Consider the following 20,756-nt stretch of genomic DNA (forward strand, 5'->3'; position numbering starts at 1 on the left):
TATAGGATTGGAGTAACAGCACTTTGAGACTGGAAGAGCCTGCTTCAAAATCCTTACCTGTAGAATTGAAGTTGGAATCTACTACCTCACAACAGTCGTCTGATGATACTGTAACAAAACCAACAACTGAACCAGTTGAATCAACTAAAACCGAATCAACTGTTCCTAATCCTATAACCAAAGAACAAACAACAAGTGCTGTAGTAAGTGACCTACGTACTGATAGTATTAAGGAAGAATCCAAGAGCAAAAAAAAACGACGCAAGAAGTCTCAAATGAAAAAGAAAAACGCACAGCGTAAAAGTTCATCGAGTAGTTCTGTGGGTAGTGCAATTCAATTGGAAACCAATGAAGCCGAACCAGATGCTGTTTCAATGTCAAACAATACCAATTCATCAAATGACGAATCACCAACAAAAACTGACGAAGCAAGTGAGACAATTGCTCCAAGTCCGATAAGTGAATATCAGACTAGCCCCATAACACCATCGAGTCGTATTCAAGATTTGGATATACATTTCTTTAGCGACACTGAAGTTGCATCGTCGGGAAGTCGCGCTGGTCGCCCTAGTACCCCCATACAAAGTGACAGTGAATTGGAGATTTCTATGCGAGAGAAAGACACTGATGTTGATATGAATTCGGCTTCATGGAAATGGGGTGAGCTTCCAACACAAAACGATGAGCAAAAGGACATTCAACAAGGACAAAGGAATTCCATGCTGAGTGGCATGTTTAATTTTATGAAGAAAACCAATAAGATGCGTAAGAATGCAACAGATGGTGGTGTCTATTTATCAGAGTTGGATGCTGAGGGTATGGATCCAGAAATGGCTGCTATGTACTTCCCCCTCATAAAGGATAATACCATAATTGGAAATGAGGATGATAGGGAAAGTGGCAATGGAACGAGTCTTCCGCATAGCCCAAGTTCCATGGAAGGACCTAAAAGCTTAGATTCCGACTATGAGGATGGAAAATTACCTCAAGATCCAAAGTGAGTTTTTTTTTTTTAATTTTTTTTAATCGTTTTTATTAATTGTTTGGCTTTTCTTTTTAGATACCTTGACTTTGTTGCAATGTCAATGTGTGGTGGCTCAGAAAAGGGAGATCCTTCAGACGAAGAATTTGACAGGAATTTAATTAAATATTCAGATGTAAGTATGAAATGTTTTGTGATCAAAGTTTCGTTTGCCTGGTTTTCGTTATTTAATGTGCTCTAAAATATATACTTTCAAAGCACATTTCAATTGAAGCGTTCTTCTCTTTGAGTGTGAAATTTAATGTTTGGTTTGTTAACTTTATGTTCCATTTAATGAATTTCTTGCTTGCTGCAACATTCTCCCATCAGACAAGCATATAATCTGCCAACAAGGGATAAATGTTTCTCCTAAAAAATACATAATGGTCCAACTTTAAATGTAACATCAATTTTATCAAATAGATCCATTATCTAAGAAAAACTACTCTAAATCGCGTCATGACATGATTTTCCGCCGGCGGAAGTTTTAGCCCGTGGGATTCTTTCGTTTCGTTTTTAGTTCAGGGTATATTTCAAAATTGTGTAAGAACGTTTAAGACTAATGTAAATATTTCTCGTATGAATTGAAATGTGCTTGACAAACAATGTAAATATTTGCAACATAAAAAGTTTATAAAAGTAAATATATGCATCAAAATTAACACTACATATATATTTAAGCATTAATATCACAAAAAAATATCACAATCAAATTGCACATTTGTGTTTGTTCAGGTCTGCCAAAATCCAAGCCTGTTTTCCTCGCCAAATTTAATTGTTCGTTTGAATGGTAAATACTACAGTTGGGCTGCTGCATGCCCCATCGTAATGACCATAATAACATTCCAGAAGCCCTTGTCTAACGTAAGTTTGCCTATTTAATACAATTTTTTGTGATTTCCTTTTTCGTTTTTAACTAACTTGCCTTGCTTCCCAAACAAAAGTGTTTTGATTGATTAAACCTTAATAAAATTGGTGTCTATTGTTTGTCAGGACGCCATTGAGCAATTGATGAACAATTCAAAGATTGAAAACGCAAAAGCTGACGGCGATGTTGAGGGAAATACATCTGGTGGTGTGAATGCCACTGCTGCTAAACGTTCTTGGTGGAATTGGCGTCGTTCAGCCAGTGGAGGTAATGTAGGTTTGAAAAATCCTAAACTAGATTCCAAGGATGAAGAAAACAAAGGTAGTAGAAATAACAATTTTTCACCAACGAATAAGTTTTATATGATGATTAAAATTAAATTTAGCTTTAGGTTTGGATTCTGATCAGGCTGCTGTGGCAACACAAACATCGCGCCCAACCTCACCCGATGTTAGTATGAGCGAAAACACCCTGAGCAAAACAGAAGATTCCACTTTAAATGCTGAAAACACTTCAGCGGCAGTTGATAACGATGAGCTTTCTCAAGAATCAATGTCATCAACTAAATTGGCTCTTAAGAATGAAAAATTCAAGAAAAGTCTAAGATTAAGCTCGACAGCTATTGTAAGTACAATACAAATTCACAAACTTGATATCATAACACTTAAAATCTTTTTTTTTTCTCAGAAACAACTAAATTTGAAAGCAGGCATGAATGAGATCGAGTTCAGTGTGACAACGGCCTACCAAGGCACAAGTCGTTGCAAGTGTCATCTCTATCGTTGGAAACACAGTGACAAAGTGGTGATTTCGGACATAGATGGAACTATCACTAAATCAGATGTCTTGGGTCATATTCTTCCAATGGTTGGCAAAGATTGGGCCCAATTGGGTGTTGCGCAATTGTTTTCGAAAATCGAAGAAAATGGTTACAAATTACTGTATTTATCAGCGCGAGCTATTGGTCAATCTCGAGCCACACGTGAATACTTGCGATCAATTCGTCAAGGCGACGTTAAGTTACCCGACGGACCATTACTCTTGAATCCTACTTCATTGATCTCAGCTTTCCATCGTGAAGTTATTGAAAAGAAACCTGAACAATTTAAAATTGCTTGTCTGTCGGACATTCAAGCATTGTTCCCTGAGAAAAATCCTTTCTATGCTGGCTATGGAAATCGTATAAATGTAAGAATATTTAATGCTTGTGCCTTTGAAAATATTATTAATTTTGATTTTTTTTGTGAAATTGTGTTTCCGTAGGATGTTTGGGCATATAGAGCAGTAGGAATTCCTATTATGAGAATATTCACCATAAACACTAAAGGAGAATTGAAACATGAACTCACACAAACATTCCAATCATCGTAAGTACAATACAAAATATTATTAAAAAATACCCATTAAACATTTTAAGGTGTAAGTGTGTAAATATATATATAAAAAAAAAAACATTGCACGAATCGAATATTAAGGTTGTTGTATAACTAATATATTACATATTATTCTTTTGTAGAAACTTATTTATTTAATTTTAAATTAACAATAAACAAAAACCAACACAACACAATTTGCAAAAGCATTAATAAATATAAGAGTCTATGATGTAATGAATATTTATTTTTAATGTTAAGTCATAATCTATTGATAATAACTTTAGGGACATCATTAATTTTCATATGTACACGAACTAGCTAGCTAAACTTAATGATTTAAAAATAATTCTATGCCTTAGAGTTTTGAGTTAAAAGTGTGTTTCACATTTAAAAAATGTATTAAATCAAGTACGTCAACGCAGAGTGTTTTCGATTAAAATTTCTCCTAATGAAACCATTGGGTCACATAACAATGGAAATTATTTGGGATGCCTGGAACTTTTAGGTGAATTTGATTCATTCATCGCAGATCATTTAAAAAATGTGGGAATTTTTATTTATCAGCAAATATTTGCAACGAATTCATTGGTATATAGTGGGAAAACAAGTCCTAGTGAAAATTTTACGTGAAATTAGATGAACTAAATATTTTCCCCCAAATGTTGACAGTACACCAGACCTTACCTTTCTCATATCGACCTGTTGACTTTTTTAATTCGGTATGTTAAAAATTGTGTTCCCATCGAAAGGTTCTTAAAATGTATACCTATTCAAGAGCATAAATCTGAATACTTGGCTGACACATTCTTAACATTTCTGATATCATGATATCTCAATTGAGGATTGTAGAGGACAAAGCTATGAAAATGCAAGCAAGATAAAAGGAGAAGTGTGAATTTGCTCCCTTTGTACCTTGTGCAGCACATTCTCTTAACTTAGTAGCCCTTCGCGCGACTGATTGTTTTCAGGAGGCAACAAGTTTCTTTCAAGTGGTTCAAAAAAAATAAAACTTTTGTATTTTTCTTCCCAGAGCTGGAATGAATTAAATGAATGTTTAGATTCTTAAAAGCCTTTCTGAGACAAGATGATCTGCACGAGCTGATCCAGTTAACGCGCTTCATCATGGCAAATAACTGAAGCCTTGACATATATCTCTAGAGATCCAGAGCAAGCCCCCGATATAAACAGCGAAGCGCTAAGCCTAAGATAATTGGAGTTCCTCATTTTAACAGAAATTTGGAGCACAAAATAAGACGTTGCTGCCAATTTGCTTTGTTCACTATGTTCTTTCATAAATTATCTAAGGGAAAAATTTGATAAATTTAAAGCGCGTGCCAAAATTCAGAATCCGGATACTAATTATAAAGACTAAATGCACCAAGTTCGTGTGCCACATATTTTGATGGTCCTGCACCATCCGTCAGAAAAGTATGCCTTCAATAATATTTTATTGTATATGTAAACTTACATACATATATAATATACCTAAAAAAAAAAACAAATCAAAACAAATATAAAGAAATAAACTTAAATAATAAAATTTAAATCAAAAAATATAAAAACATTAGAAATCAACCAATAAAACAACACAAATTATCAAAAATCAACTATAATGTTCAAATATTAAAAGTAAATTAAAAAATATTATGAAAGCACACAAAAATATACGTTTTATGTTTTTTTAAGTTCTTTTTCAAAAGTAAAAAATGTTAAAAAAAACACAAATTTATTTTAAAAAGAATAATAAAAAAAATATGTTATGCCTACTTTTTTGGTCCCCAAATCCTATTGGGGCCAGGGCCCCCAAAAGTCTTAAGACGCCCTGATTAAAAGAAGATATTTTGACAAAAAGTAAGAGCAACAATAAAGGCGTCGTGAGCTGTCAAAATCATCTAATTCCTATTGAAAACCCTTATAATAGTTACAATTTAAGAACTCAAGTACCTACTCTCATATATTTTTGCTTTTATTTGTGTCCAATTTAATTATGCTTACTAAACAAAATGGTTTTCAATGAAAGATTAATGAAAGTATTCATCACTAAGGAAAAGTGAAAGTACTTTCTTCAAAAAATCAATTTTGATCCTCCAGTCTAAGTAAATAATGTATACCTAGATAAGTTTATCTAACTCTTTTCGACAACTTTTTCATGTTTACATCTTATATCGCGTTAGTTTAGAAAATTTAAGATTCCGTGTGTGATATATGTTGAAAAACAGTGAAGTTGAAAATTTGAAATTTAATTTTAAATAATTTTAAATAAATAAGGTTTTTTTTACAAATTAGGAGATTCATTTTGGTGAAAGGGCTTTAGTTTTTTAAAACTCAGCAATACAATATTTCTCATGATAAGCTTAACAATATTCATGTGCTTGGCTTTGAATCATTTAAAACAATTCCATGTGTAGATAAATAAAAGACAAGAGAAAGGTAAAAAAGAGTCACGTACCATTTAAGCTTAATAATTATGTATGTACTTAAATTAACTCATTATACAAATCATAATCAAAATACTATACACATCATTAAAATTAAAAAAACAACAAGAAAACAGCTTTTAACGCTATATCTACATCTATATCGTGATTAACAAAAAGTTTGTATACCATTTGGTGATGCGATCCATGTGATATTCCTTCTGTTCCCTCTTCAGCTCATAATATACTTTCTCAACATAATAAACTGTATGTAAGTTTGCAATGCTCACTGCTTGTCTCGAGTTGTATTTTTTAAAGTTAAAGTTCTTCCTCCTCAACCACCAATGGTTGTTTTTATCGCCATCAATATTATGATGAGATTTTCTCTTGTAGCTACATCAATCAATCACTGGAAGTGAATGAATATTTTCCACCCATCGAACGTGATGATAGCGATATAGAAGAAGATTATGACTGTGTATCGGGAGAAGAAGATGAACTGCAATTTAGTCAAACCGATGTAGATGATGATTTAAATGATGTTTTTGATGATGATAATAATTTCAAAACAGCTGAAAACGAAGAATTTACCGAGAAAGTGCAAAGCGAAGTGACGCTATAAACAAAAAAAAAATCCCAACAGAAATCTAGACAACAAATTATTATGTACCTAAATATAAGAGTAATTAATTTAAATTAAGGATCATAAACAAAAATCGTATTGTTGTTGCTGTTGTTTACAGTATAAAAGGAAAACAAAATGTGTTACTTAAATGTGATATGCATTAAATGTTAGGTTTAAGTTTAAAATTTTAATTTAAACAAAGAAAAGAAAAAAAAAACAATAGAAAATTTAGTGATTTATTTTGTGCAATAATTTTTGTGTTTTATGTGAACGTATATAAATAAGTATGTAAGAATAACAGAAAACAATTGAAAGTGTTAAAATAAGGTGAAAGAGATATTTTTAGCAAATATAAACGAAGGAGATTTTCATTTTTGTTAATTTGTTTTTGTTTTTCTTTTGCTCTACTTCTTATTGTTTTGGTTTTATCTTCTTGCTTTTAACTTCCATCAGATGCTGCTTTAGCTTTTGCTCACATCAAAACTTTATAAACCCGTGTGTCGATTTATTAAAGTTGGTGGTACTTCAATGTGTCGAGTCGAATGGTGCTAAAAACCAATAAACTGTTGCACGAGACATTTTTTAAGAAACGTAAATTCTTAGTGTTTAATATTTAGTGTCATATTTCGATCAGAACTTAGTAGACTGTATTCCAAGGGTCAAATGCTTTAAAATTACACTTTAACTTTAAGTAGGATATCAAATTTTCTGTTTATCTATTTACAGGAAAAGGCTATATACGAGTAGTCGATGGAGATTCTGTTTAACTTTCACTCTCTCTCTTAAACTTTCACGTTAAAAAAAACTAGATTTAGCTATCCACCAAATTGCAATAATCCAAAATTTGAAAAATACCTTGTTTTAAAGTAAAGTAATCAAATAGATTATTAGAATCACTCTTTTTACTTTCCTCGCCTTTAAACTAAAAGTTAAAATATCAAAAAAGATTGTGAGAAGACTTGTGGAGAGAATGTAATGCGTAGGATATTGAAATGGAAAAAATTGGGTAGTTATTTCCATATTTATGTTAAGTTCCTTTTTTAAATTTTTATTTTGAAAACATTATCTTGGAAAGTACTTAAAGCTGTTGTTATAGTTTGAGTTCACAACTTTTCTGGTTCTAATCAAATGGAAATTTTGAAATAATTTAAAAAAAACTTTAAATGACACATCTTAATGCACGCCACATTAAAGAAAAAAAGTGTCTGGTTTGAAAATGTAAAAATGACTCTTTGTGTATAAAACTGATATTTTTAAGGGTAGAATAAATGGTTTGAATTTTTGCAAAGTTTTGTTTCAAATTCAATCGTTAAAAATTTTCGAAGAATTAAATTTATGCATAATCGTTAAATATTTTGTACGGATTTAATTAAATTTTAATTAAACTTGTACTGTTTGTTATTCACAATATTCAAAATTTAAAAGTGAAATCGAAAAAATATCAAAAGCAAAGCTTTGATTACATGGAAATGGTTCGTCTGACTAAATTTTTCAATGCGCACTTTTTGTAGATGATCTATTGGAACCCTATTTTTTTGCCTTATACCACAAGTAACAAATTTTTTAAAGCTGTTGAGAAAAAGATTCCCCATATTCATGTACACGACTTCAAAAAAATTTACAGTAAAATGTAAATGCAATTAAAAATGCGTTTAAATACAAACAAATGTTTTAATATTTATTTTGTTCATATTAATCATGATGAGTGTTTTGTTTTGAAAGCAGGGGGAAGGACAATTTTGTTGTGCTTCTCTTTTATAACATAGTAATGTTTAACTTTGGGACTTCTCTTATTAAATGGAGTATTGAAAAATGTGTACATTTTTCATTTTATCTAGAATCAAATTTTAATATTTTAATCCTAAATTAAATGTATGTATATAAAAAAATTTATTTTATTATTTTCAGATACTGCAGCATGACATACATTGTTGACCAACTTTTCCCGCCCATCAAGTATGACGAAGGATCTATTGAGTTTTCAAACTTTAACTACTGGCGTGATCCCTTACCTGAGCTCGAAATTGAACTCGATGACACCAAACCTTCATTTACAACAACAAACACCAACTTATCGAAGCCCTTAAGCTCCATTCCAGAAAACTAAATAAATAGAAAATATAAAAGCAACTACATCAACAATAATAAATTGACAAAAGAAAACAATATCAATACCTTCTTAAATTTTTTAATGCAAACGAACTATAGTAGAACAAAAAAAAAAAACAAACACAAACAAAACATATAAATTTTTACCAATTTGTCGAATATGCAAAACCATAATACCAAACCACATAACCACATAAAATAGGAAAGCAAGCATTTAAGCTCTGCAATAATAATTCATAATCACATAATATTAAAACAAAATTCTTTTTCTTTTGTTTTTGTTCAATTAAGCGCACTTTTATTTTGATTGATGTGATATTATAGGTTTTATTTGTATTTTATAAAAAATTATACATTTTTTTAAAAGCTCAATCGAGAGTATTTAATTTTCCTTAAAAAGATTAATTGTTTTTATACTTTAAGTTATTTTTTATTTAAGATTTCCAGGTTCTTTTTGTGATAAAAAAATATGTTTTTTTTTTCTTAGGTATATTTCTTTTTTTATTTCGTGGAATGATTTGCATTTCAAAAAGTATTTATTTTTAATTTATATTCCATTAAGAAACTACTGATTATGAAGTAAGGAACAAAATTGTTTTAAAAATTATTATTTTATTTTTTATTGAAACCTTCTATTTTGTAATTTTAAGAAAAATTGTTTTTGGTTTATTATTTCTTTAAAAAAAAACATAAAAAAGAAGCTTATTAGGGCTTTTAAATTATTCTAGTAGTTATTGTAAGTGTGTTTTTACGAAATGTGTAAAAGAAATTTTGCTTTTTTATTAAAATGGTTATTTAAAACCATTTTCGGATAGCTTGAAACAGTTAGAATATTGTTATTTACACAACAGAAATTTGAAGAAAAAAAATGAAACGCTTAGTTAATATTTTTTTTATAATCATCTCTCATACATTCATAAATATTCTACATATTTCCATAATCATCATTCATATACATTCGAAATGAAAGGCATTAAATTATCTTATAAAGAATAATCGTACTTATATTTAATATATTATTATTAAAATAGAAAGCTTAAAGCGTTCACAAATAAATAGATGTAATAATCAGTTTATCTGGTAAAACTATGTAGATTAAATTTGTGGAAGCTTTTAAAATGTTTCTTTATATTATTATATAAAAAAAAAAATAAGAATGCATACATGAATTGGCAAAATAAATAAATAATCAATATACGCTTGTGTTTAGAACAAATGTTGTCTTTTATTATTATTTTTACTTAATGCTTACTAAGTTAGCGTTGGAAGAGTTTCTTTTGGGTCGGCCCTCATTTACACAAACATTTTTGGTGGCGACTTCAAGTTTTTCTTGATCTTAAGATAAGCGTGTTGCGATAAAGGTGATTAAAACTAGAATTTTTACAAAAAATAAGAAGAAAATCAAAAACATATTCATCCTTATTGTAAGTTTCAAACGAACAACATATCACCCGGAAAAGTTGACATTTCACTTTTTGCCTGCTGCGAGTTTCACCCGAAAAATTATTCATGTTGGAAAAATATCCCTTGTGTACAACCTATCAGGTGGAACGATTTGTCATTAATAGTTATTATATTTATTAGAAAAACGAGAGCACAATAAGGCGGATAATGCAAGTTTTTTGTTAGAATCCATGAACAATACAATACAAAAAGACTAACGCAATGCATAACTAAAAAAGAGGCTGGGATGCGACCCACACTAATAACTTCCCATTTCCGTGATTTATCCTGCTTAAAATTTTGCAGGTTTTCGTGTTGGGTTAAAAAAGTTAGCAGTTAACCTATTCGAAAACATTTAAAAATAACCAAAAATATTTTGCATTTGATGAAATATTTTTATTTCAAAATCAATTTTTGTAAACGAAATTTTTAGTCGAAAACAATTTTTAGTAGAATTTCTTAAATTTTTACAAATTATATGAATGAAATTAATTTGAGAGATATCAAGAACCAAACATCAATTTTTACCAAATTTGCGTACTATTTTTGTAGATTTAATTTTTTTATGAAAAAACGGACTGTTGGATTTTTATAAAAAAAAACTACTGAATATCGAAAGCAATATTTTCTGTAAAATAAAAAAACTTTGAAGACTATATTTTTAATTTAAGCCATTATCTTTAAGTTTTGAAAAGATATTTGATTCGAAAATCAATTTTTACCAAATTTTTTTGTTAGGTTTTTATTTTTTATAAAAAAACTATCAATTCGATTTTTCTCAAAATTGTTCTGAATGTTAAAAACAATATTTCTTATAACTAACTAGTTGAAAATAATAATTTCAAATGTGGGAAAAGATATTTGAGCCGAAATTCAGTTTTTACCAACTTTGAGTAATGTTTTTTAAGTTTTTATTTTTTATAAAAAAACTGTCAATTCAATTTTTCTCAAAATTTTAGCAGATGTTAAAAATGTTATTTTTCGTTGCATAAAATTGTTTTGGAGATAAAATCGTTTTGTATTCGTAAAATTTTTGTGGTGAACACATTTTTTTTTCAGTTTTTTTGATTTAAAAAAAAACCGTTCATTAGATTTTTTTCAAAAAATATATTTTTGCTTGGTATCACGTTACAATATACAATATAAAATTTAATTCAAATTTCTAGCGTCATTGGTTCGTACGATATTTAGGGTTAACTAAAATTGTCATGTTCTTTCTTGAGAGCCCTTTCTGCATCTTTCTGCCTTATTATCTGTATAACAAAATTTATTTAAAGTCGATATTTCTTCTGGTTCTTGAGCTATGGACGACGAAAAAAACGTCGCAAACGTACGAACGTACGTAAACAAACACATAGACATCTTTCTAAAAATCTTTTATTTCGACTCTAGTGACCTTGAAACGTCGAGAAATGCCAAAAATTTCGATTTGACAAATCGGACCCATTACAATAATTTGCTATGGGAAGTTAATAAAATACAGGAAAATGTCCAAGGGTTTCATAGAAGTAGACCAAATGTTTCTTAATTTTGGAAAAGCTTACTTTGAGATTAAATAAAATTGGAAAAATGCATTTTTAGGTCTGAACAGATCATCAGCAAATAAATTGCACACAAAAGACAGAGAAGGGGAGCTTAACAAATCGCAAAACTTTTCAACTTCGTAAGAGAACATATTCCAATTTGTATTAAAAGAGGAAGTAGTGTGGGGAGTAGCTAGGTTGCTGTTTTTGATTCGCCCCCCCCCCCCCTCCTAACATAGCCATAATTGTATTTCTATTGCTAGTAACTTCAAAAGATAACTAATGCACCAAATTTGAATAAATCACTATTTTAGTTAACAAAGAATTTTGAAATTTCCTATTATTCTGCTTTTCCATAGCGGATGGAGAGTCTATATTGCGGGCCTCATTTTTTTGAACGTATCTGTTCTTCGAACTGCCACTACTGATTCGAAGTAAAAATTTTTTGGGTGAAACACATTGTAGCTTTGAAAATTTTGCGAGAACAAAAATATTTCGTTAGAAATGTTTTCAGGAAGAAACTCACTATAAGGCTGATTATTTTATTCCTAATTTCTGCTCCTATGCATCAATATCAATTTATTTTTAAGTAGACAGGAAAAACGACAAATGTTTAAAATTACTTATTGCTTTGAAGTTAAGTGTTGCAAAAGGTTGTAAATATAGAGAAGCAGTTAATAGGAATCTGTCAACTCCTAATCTCACCTGCCCGCGGTGAATATCGGGTGCCTAGTTCCTCAACTGGAGATTGGGTTCTAACCTAAGTGAAAAATGTTTGGGTGCAATAAACAAAAGGGGGGGGGAGAGGTGTTTCCACTAAGGAACCTCTCCTTATCCAGACACCAGCTGGCGAATTCTCGAGGTGAGATCAACGGTGGCGTCTACAGTTCCAGTAAGGTTAAACTACTTATTGAACACCTTATATGGCTTTTACGACATATTTGGAGCCCAGTCCTCTGTCACTGCGGTACAATTCAAAGCAGCAGGCTATGGCTTGGCAGGGAGCACGAACCAATTCATCTGCAAAATATGGCATAAAGAAAGCATGCCCGATGAGTTGAATCCCAGCATAGTTTCCCCGATGCATAAAGAAGGATACCCTCTGAATTGAGCCAACTACAGAGTCTTTAGTCTCCTTAACATTGCATATAAGATCCTCCCTTCTGTATGATGTGAACGTCTGAATCCGTTCGTCAACATCCTGATAGGGCCTTATCAGTATGGCTTCAGACCAGAAAAGTCCACTATCGACCAAATATTCACACTATGGCAGATCTTGGAAAAAACCCAGGAACTTCAAATCGATACCCACAATCTGTTTATCGATTTTAAAGCCGCGTATGACCACTTGCTCTGCAGAGCAATGTCTAGTTTTGGCATCCCTGTCAAACTTATCCGTTTGTGCAGAATGACGATGGAGAATGCTAGCTGCTTTATCAAGGTCGGAAAAGATCTTACCGATGCATTTGATGTCAAAAAAGGTTTTAGACAAGGCGATGCACTTTGATGCGACTTCTTCAATATCGTTATGGAAAGAATTGTGCAAAATTCAACCGTCAACACTAGAGGCACCATCTTCCAAAGATCCATCCAATTATTCGGATACGCAGATGATATTGACATAATTGGAAGATCAAAGCTTGATGTCAGTGGAGCGTTTTTGAGCATTCCGACGGAAGCGAAGAAGATGGGTTTAGTAATCAATGAGGCAAAACCAAGTATATGCTGTCATCAAAAAAGGACATTGAACAACGACGTCTTGGATAACACGTCACAATGGACAGCTTTAACTTCGAGGTAGTTGAGGACTTTTTTTACATACTCGTAGGCTCTGCTATAAACTCAGACAATGACACCAGCGCTGAAATCCAACGAATAATAACTCTTGCAAATCGTTGCTCTTTTGGGCTTAGAAGGCAATTGAGTAGTAAATTCCTCTCTCGAGCATCTAAAATCACTATCTAAAAGACACTTATCATCACGGTTCTCATTTATGGCGCTGATGCCTGCACCCTGTCAAATAAAGATGAGAGTGTTTTAGGATGCTTCGAGAGAAAAATTCTTCGAGTGATTTTTGGTCCCGTACGCATAGATGGAGAATGGAGGAGAAGATATAACGACGAATTGTACAGGCCGTACAGCGACACTGACCTAGTTAACAAAATAAAAGTCCAACGGCTTAGATGGCTAGGTCATGCAGAGCGAGTTGACATCAAAGATTCAGCCCGAAAGGTCTTCGAATCCAATCCCGAGGGACGGCGGGCGCAGTAGAAGAAGACCGTGACTCAGGTGGCGCAATCAGATGGGTGAAGACCTCAACCAAATTGGAGTGCGAAACTGGAGACAGCTGGCTAGAGACTGAGCTGGCTGGAGACGCATATTGGTTGAGGCCCAAGTCCGTCCCGGACTGTAGCGTCACCTTAGTAAGTATGTAAGTAAGTTTATAAGAGTGACCGATTTTTCTAAACAACTAAGCGAATTATTTGAAAATTAAAATTTTAAAAGATATGATAATCACACGCTAAACTATATTAAATAAATAAAATAAATAAATAAATTAGGGGGCGCAAGAGTCCGTAGAAAACCAGGGCCTAGTGACTTACAACTCTCAACCATTCCTGTGTGCTAGTAATTGCAGGGATGGAGGGGACCTATAGTTTATATGCCGAATCCGAAGAACTAATTTGAGAAATCCCTTTTTCATGACATGAATTACTCTTGAAGAATTTGTCAATTCCTCGCAAAAGGCAGTAACCGTGAATAAAATTTTTTAGGTGGCACAGGCAGGGATTGACTCCAAAACCTCTCGCATGATAGCCCAACGCACTAACCATCATGCCACGGGTACTACACTACTAACCTATATTAAAGAGAGTTATATTATCATTATGCAATCGATTTATTTTTATTGAACCAAAAAAGATCAACTTCTGCTTTAATGATTATATATAAATCCTTTTTTTTAGAGAGAAAAAAGTACGTATACGCCATAGCTAACCTTTTGATTTTTGTATGAATTAAATAATTTTTGAGCATAGATTTTACTTGGTTTCAAAGGTTTTGTGACTTAACTATGTAGAGTTAATCATATCATCGGTATCATATATTGATGGAAATTTGCTATAAGCAGCAAAAAAGTGTTATTCTTTCTTCTTAAGATTAAAAATCGTCCCAAAATTTGCAGTTTCTAAAAGGTTTTATCCTTGCAATAGGAGCTACATTTTTTGGGAGAAAAAAAGCATGTATTGGCCATAATTAGCCTTTCGATTTTTGTATGAAGAAAAAAATTTGAAAAAAATGCAAAGGTTTTTGTACAAAAAGTGTGTAAAAGGAACCTTCACAAGAATAATTGGCCTTATTACAGGTCCCATCGGAGGAAATTTGCACTAAGCTTTTTCTTGAACTTTCTTTAAAACGTACAAAATTTAAGTGTTATCTCTGTAAAAAAAACCTATAATAGTTATATGGGCGACAATTTAAATAATCTTAATAAATAGTTCTTTAAAATTCCATATTCAAAACACAAGCATACTATTTGGATTTTCAGAAAATGTCTGTACAATTGAATTATTTTACTTTGACTGTGCTAAATTATCAGAAAACGTAGCTTTTTATACTCAGAAGATGATCCAAATAAAGTATGAATATTATTGCGTGATGTTGATGTCAATTGAATAAGTGTACGAAAATTTAAAATTTTCCATCAATGTTCGTACATTTGATGTTATGTATGTACAATGGACATATTTAGGAACACAAAAGTGTAGAACATTTCTTGTAGACTATGCGAAATAATTGTCTCGCCATTTACAGTACAACCTAGTTAGATGAAGGTATTTTAAATTTCGAACAATATTTAATCCGAGAGATTCAAACATGAAAGAAACAATTTTAGTTAATTAAACATTTCATCGAATGCGGTAAGCCATCAATTTTATTCAAAGTTAAATAACAAAGCATTGCTGATTATATTTTATAATGTTTTAAACAAGGAACAATAACATTGTTATACAAAACTTTTGAATTCGACTGTAAACATCCAACGCTAGGTAAAGTTACTGGAAGTCAAACAAGAAAAAAAAGGTCATGTTGTCCAAAAGACACTGTCTGTTCTCCCCATAACTAAATAATTTTATTATTATTATTTTTTTTAAACGGACTCACTTATAAATTAAACTATAATGTATGTTTGTAGTTCAACAACCTAGTAATCTGTTTATCGTTTGGTTTTTTCTTATTTTATTATGATTGCAATTTTTCGATCATATGATGCGGTAAATTTCCATGCGTCTGAGTTGTGATTGCGTAAATTGAATAAGGAGATGATTAAAACGAATAAAAATTCACAAGGTAATTCGAGGTCGCTTTTAACCTCTAGGTATACCAAACCAAACTGTCTCACACTAGTTTTTGTTTTTTTATTACGTAAGTAGTTGACATTTTATAATATGAACTAATTGATGCTTAGAGAAAATAAAACGGTTTAATATTTTATGACTTTATTATTAAGATGAGCACGTGATCCAGGGAACTTCTTAATACGATCATTGTTTTTTTCTGGTCCTAAAACAATAAGGGTGTAAAAGCAGTTTAACATCAACTTGATACTTTGATCTTTGGTGATAATATTTAATTTATAAAAAAAGGCGAGGAATGAAAAAACCTTACAAAGGTCAAAAAGATATTTAAAATAACAATTTTTATGGTTTATAATTTAATTGAGCACTTATTAAATCAATATTCCCAACGAATAAACATTTGAAATGATCAACGAGGATGTTTCATTCTTCTGAAAATAAACTTTCTACTGTTACTTTTTGCTAAAGACTGTTGCTGCTAAAGACTTTTTGTCTTAAGTAAAATGTCCTCTTTATCATTGGGCAATATTTTTCATTTTGATATTAAAAGAGTATTTTGAAGTGAAATCGATTGATGTTCATTTCATTGCAAAGGGGAAGTTATTTCCTTAACAATAGAAAATGATATCAGCTAAATGGATGCATCATTTATTACCGGTCTTGAATCGATTATCTTATCTCTCACGTAATTCCAATAAAAACGATCTAAAGTTGTTTGATAACAAAATCTCAGTTACGGAATTCGGATCACCATTTCTAGTAGTGTCACAGTCAAAAAACTTTCTTGAAAAATTGCGAACTGTTACTAAGAAATGTTTGAAATTCGTTGAAATGTGTATCGTTAAATTTGTATCAATTGCGTATTTTTATTTGTCAAATACCAAAATGACAGCTTCTGAGTTGATATTGTGACTTTTTATTTGAAAACCCTACTTGATCAGTTGCAGAGGTTTGGTGGCCAGGTTTATGATGAGTGGTTTTTTATGATCAGTGGTTCTATTTGATCAGAGCTTTGGAGGTCGTTCTATCACATTTCGAAGTAGATTAGCTGTTCGTTTCTTTAGCGTGACTAACTTCTGCTGTTTGAGTTGCATTAGCATCATTTAATATACAGGGTTCTGATTTGTGAAGAAGCTGCAGTCAGATGAGGAACACAAAGTTTGTCAAGCACCTATATATTGACTGAGAGCTAACAACAAAAAGTACAGTCATTAGAAAACTTTTCTAAGGCAGGTTTCTGCCAATATGTTTGTCAATACTACAAACTATAGACTTTACAATATGAAGGGTAATTTTTTAGCTATAATCTTTTGGGCAACACTGGTTTAAACAGCTGACGCATATTTAGTGTTTTGTTTAAATATGAATCCTTACGAACGAACAATGCTTGCAAACTATTGAATTTCATTATCAAATTGCGTGAATAGGCTTTCGGAAAGTTGGCCGAAAATCCACTTTTTTAACGGAAAATTGTGTTCAGCGACGAACCTCATTTTTGGCTCAATGGGTACGTAAATAAGCAGAATAGTCGATTTTGGAGTGAATCAACCAAAAGCATTGCAAGAGCTACCAATGCATCCAGAAAAGTCACAGTTTGGAGGGGTTTATTGACAAGTGGCATACCGTACTTCTTCAAAGACGATGCGAATCGTAACGTAACTGTGAACGGTAAGCACTACCTTGAGATAATAGCCAACTTTTTTTCCCACAATGCAAGAGCTTGACTTGCATGACATGTGGTTTCAACAAGACAGTGCCATATACTACACAGCACGCGCAACAATGGATATATTAAGAGGCGAGTTCGGTGATCATTTTATTTATTTAACGTTCGGGACCGTTCAATTGGCCACGTAGATCGTGTGATTAAACGCCTTCAAAGTATTTTTTGTGGGGCTATGTTAAAGCTCATGTCTATACAGACAAGCCCGCTTTAATTGACGCATTGGAAGAGAACATTTAAGCATTTATTCGTGAGATACCGGCCGAAATGTTGGATAGAGTATGGCAAAATTGGACTAAGTGGATGGACCATTTGAGGCACAGTCAAGGTCAACATTTGTATGGAGTAATCTTCAAACATTAAATTATATGGACCGTACTATCGATTCAAATAAAGATTTCATGCATTTTGGATTGTATGTGTTTTTTTTTTAACTTTCTTATAGCTTTTGAAAAATCACCCTATATAAAAGTATTTCTTTTTTTTAATTTTGTTTAGTAAATTTGGGAATAAACTTCCGTCTTTTTGGATTAAGACAAGTTGAATTTCTTAAAACGAATGACAGCAGTCTTAATGTTTTGTAAATAACTAGCCTTAAGTCATTTGTTTCACATCTTTGAACGTTCCTGTTACCACAATCCAAAACTTCTGTCATAGATATATCTATGTGCAAAGTCAATTTTTCACAATTTTTACCATCTTCATTGCAGGTACGGGTGGACAGATGTGGTTGTCTTTGTTCCACCTCGAGAACTTTCTTTTGGCGACTGCACTTCTGTGTCGTGAAGTATAGAGATCCCAGTGATCTAACAAAATTTCACTTATTTTAACATAATCTGGTTTAACTAATGTAGGTGCACTAAAAAACATATCTTCAAAAAAATGAGCGCTAACTGAGCTAACTATAAATTAAGTGAGACATTGTTCATAAGTTCTTATGTTACCCGAACTTAGCTTCTAGAAAAGCTGTTATTATCCTTCCGTCGAACAGACTGTTGTAAAAAAAATATTGTTTATGTTGCTTCCTCCTAATAACTGTACAATTAACAAATCCTATTTGAAATACGTTTTATCAAAATAATATATTTTGCAATAAAATTAATTATAAAACAGTTTTCTCTTCTTAAAAAACTTAATTCTTTAATTTAAAATCTAAGATTTGAAGAATTTTATTTTCTTAAGAAAATAACTCCAGTGGCCCAAAGGACGAGCGTAGGGGAGTTCATGGGAGCAACTTATAACAATAATATACTCTGTAAAGACTTTTTACTTTCGTTTAGGCAGAACCTTCCAGTTAATAAACAATTCTAAAAAAAAGTATTGTACATGAAGTATATCCATTATTTCAAAATACTAACCTTCGAGATGTAAAAGCCGCAATGCCTGTTTAAAACCTACTTGTTGTTTTTCCCGGAATAATTATTTCTCTAGAAAAAAAACATCTCGTGAACCAAGACTATGAATAGGTTTCCCTCGAACAAGATTGAAACTTCCAAGGAAAATTTCCAGCATCTCTCACGTTCCCAATATTGAAAGGAGAAAAACATTCTCAATGAAAATTGTATTCGCTATAACCTCTATTTGAAGATTTATTTTTCTGTAAATGTACACAACGAACATTTTAGAACCTTTAGCCTTAATTAAATATTGTAAAGAATGCACATCAACACAAATTAGCAACATAATTAAGCAACGCAATTTTCCCTATATGTTTTGCAAAAGAGACCCAATTGTACATACGACTTGTCAGTCAACCAACCATTCATTGCTTACAAGAACTTTTTAATAGCTTTTATTATTATTATTTTCTTCTTCTGTTCAATTTAATTTATGTATGGCAAAAATACGATTCATTGAGGATCGCCCACGTATGCCCGAATGTTCAACTTAATAGCCATACAATGTTCTTGTTACTGTTCCCTCTTTCTGAAAAAAAATAAACGAGTACGTACGTACATTAGCTACTTAAAAAATCTAGTCTCTGTCATGATTTGAATTCTTACTATAAAAGCCCCTGCTGTAGTATTCTGGATTATCAGTTAGTTTTGATATATCAACGTAAGCACATTACTAAAGGAAGTAAACTAAAACTATAAACAATCAGCAATATGAAGTACCTAGCTATTGGAATCCTCTTCACCATTTTTGCTTTCGTAAGGATCTCTTTTTCTTTTGGAACATTCCTGCCAAACAAAATTTTTAAAAAATATTTTCTTAAATGTTTTTCCAAAAAATTTAGACAACTGCCCAAGAATACAAAATCAAGACCCAAGCTGATCTTGCCAACATCCGGAAGCAATGCGTGGAATTGAAGAAAATCACACCCGAACAAGTTGAGAAGTACAAGAAATTCGAATTCACAGACGATGAGAAGACCCGCTGCTATATTGAATGCATCTTTGACAAATTTGGTCTTTTCAACGCTAAGGATGGCTTCAAAATTGAGAATCTTGTTAAGCAACTAGGACAAAACCGTAACCAGACTGAAGTCCGAGCTGAAATCCAGAAGTGTGTTGATAAGAACGAACAACGCAGCGACTCATGCTCATGGGTGTTCCGTGGATTCAAGTGCTTCATCAGCAAGAACTTGCCATTGGTGCAACAAAGCTTAAAAGCCAATTAAGTAAATTGAATTTTAGGAAAAAAAACAATTACCTAATTACAATTTTTAGCTGAAAACGGACTGGTTTATTATAAATAATTTTACTGCCTTTAAATAAATTTAAATATTGCTTCAAAACAAAAATGTTTTCTTGTCTTTTTTTAGATTATGCTTAGGGGTTTTCGAACCGTTTTAGGATTAATTGTTGTTGTTATTAAAGTTCCAATAACACTAGTCAACAAAATTACGTTTTTTTCTCATGCACAAACAAAACAAATTATTTTTTGAAGGATCAAGATGTCTTGAATTTGAATTTCCCCTTTTAATTTTTTTATCGCATCAGTTTTTTAAAAATATGCTCTTCTAAATATGATAAACCAACCAAAAACAGTTTTTTTGCTAGATTAAAACACAACATTATGAGATTAATTCGTTCGACTCTATCTGAAGTTTAAAAAAACCTTGAATGTGATTCCTTTATGTTTTTGAATAATTTGTTTTACAGTTAATTTCTACTGCTGATTCCGTATCTAAATTCCGATTTCAACATCATTTTTATATTTTCAATATTTGTATTTCAAAAACTTGATAATGTAACCTTAAAACGAAAATTGCTTTTAAACCGATTTGAGTTTTTCCGTTAAAAGCTGTTTTAGCGTACTTCAGTGTTCTTTTAAGATTAATGTATGGA

At 31.6% G+C, this 20,756-nt stretch overlaps 2 protein-coding genes across 4 annotated transcripts in view; both read left to right on the top strand.

The window, feature by feature from the left end:
* Positions 1 to 9,632, top strand: part of LOC129950893 (phosphatidate phosphatase LPIN3) — a 32,320-nt gene extending 22,688 nt beyond the window's left edge. Inside the window, exons 6-13 of one of the 3 annotated variants that reach the window (XM_056062827.1) lie at positions 6 to 997; positions 1,061 to 1,157; positions 1,757 to 1,885; positions 2,015 to 2,210; positions 2,275 to 2,513; positions 2,577 to 3,077; positions 3,153 to 3,256; positions 8,216 to 9,632. In XM_056062827.1, coding sequence (XP_055918802.1) covers positions 6 to 997; positions 1,061 to 1,157; positions 1,757 to 1,885; positions 2,015 to 2,210; positions 2,275 to 2,513; positions 2,577 to 3,077; positions 3,153 to 3,256; positions 8,216 to 8,414 — 2,457 coding nt within the window. In that variant the 3' untranslated portion in view covers positions 8,415 to 9,632. Of the gene's footprint in view, positions 1 to 5; positions 998 to 1,060; positions 1,158 to 1,756; positions 1,886 to 2,014; positions 2,211 to 2,274; positions 2,514 to 2,576; positions 3,078 to 3,152; positions 3,257 to 6,075; positions 6,689 to 8,215 lie in introns of those variants that run through there. The other 2 variants (XM_056062826.1, XM_056062828.1) reach the window with 2 other exon arrangements.
* Positions 9,633 to 19,456: 9,824 nt separating this feature from the next.
* Positions 19,457 to 20,211, top strand: LOC129950898 (general odorant-binding protein 99a). The gene is made up of 2 exons (XM_056062838.1): positions 19,457 to 19,616; positions 19,703 to 20,211. The coding sequence occupies exons 1-2, from the start codon at positions 19,572 to 19,574 to the stop codon at positions 20,084 to 20,086; spliced, it is 429 nt and encodes a 142-aa protein (XP_055918813.1). The 5' UTR covers positions 19,457 to 19,571; the 3' UTR covers positions 20,087 to 20,211.
* The last annotated feature ends 545 nt before the right edge of the window (positions 20,212 to 20,756 follow it).

The sequence above is a fragment of the Eupeodes corollae genome, chromosome 3, assembly GCF_945859685.1.
Source record: "Eupeodes corollae chromosome 3, idEupCoro1.1, whole genome shotgun sequence".
Lineage (NCBI taxonomy): Eukaryota > Metazoa > Arthropoda > Insecta > Diptera > Syrphidae > Eupeodes > Eupeodes corollae.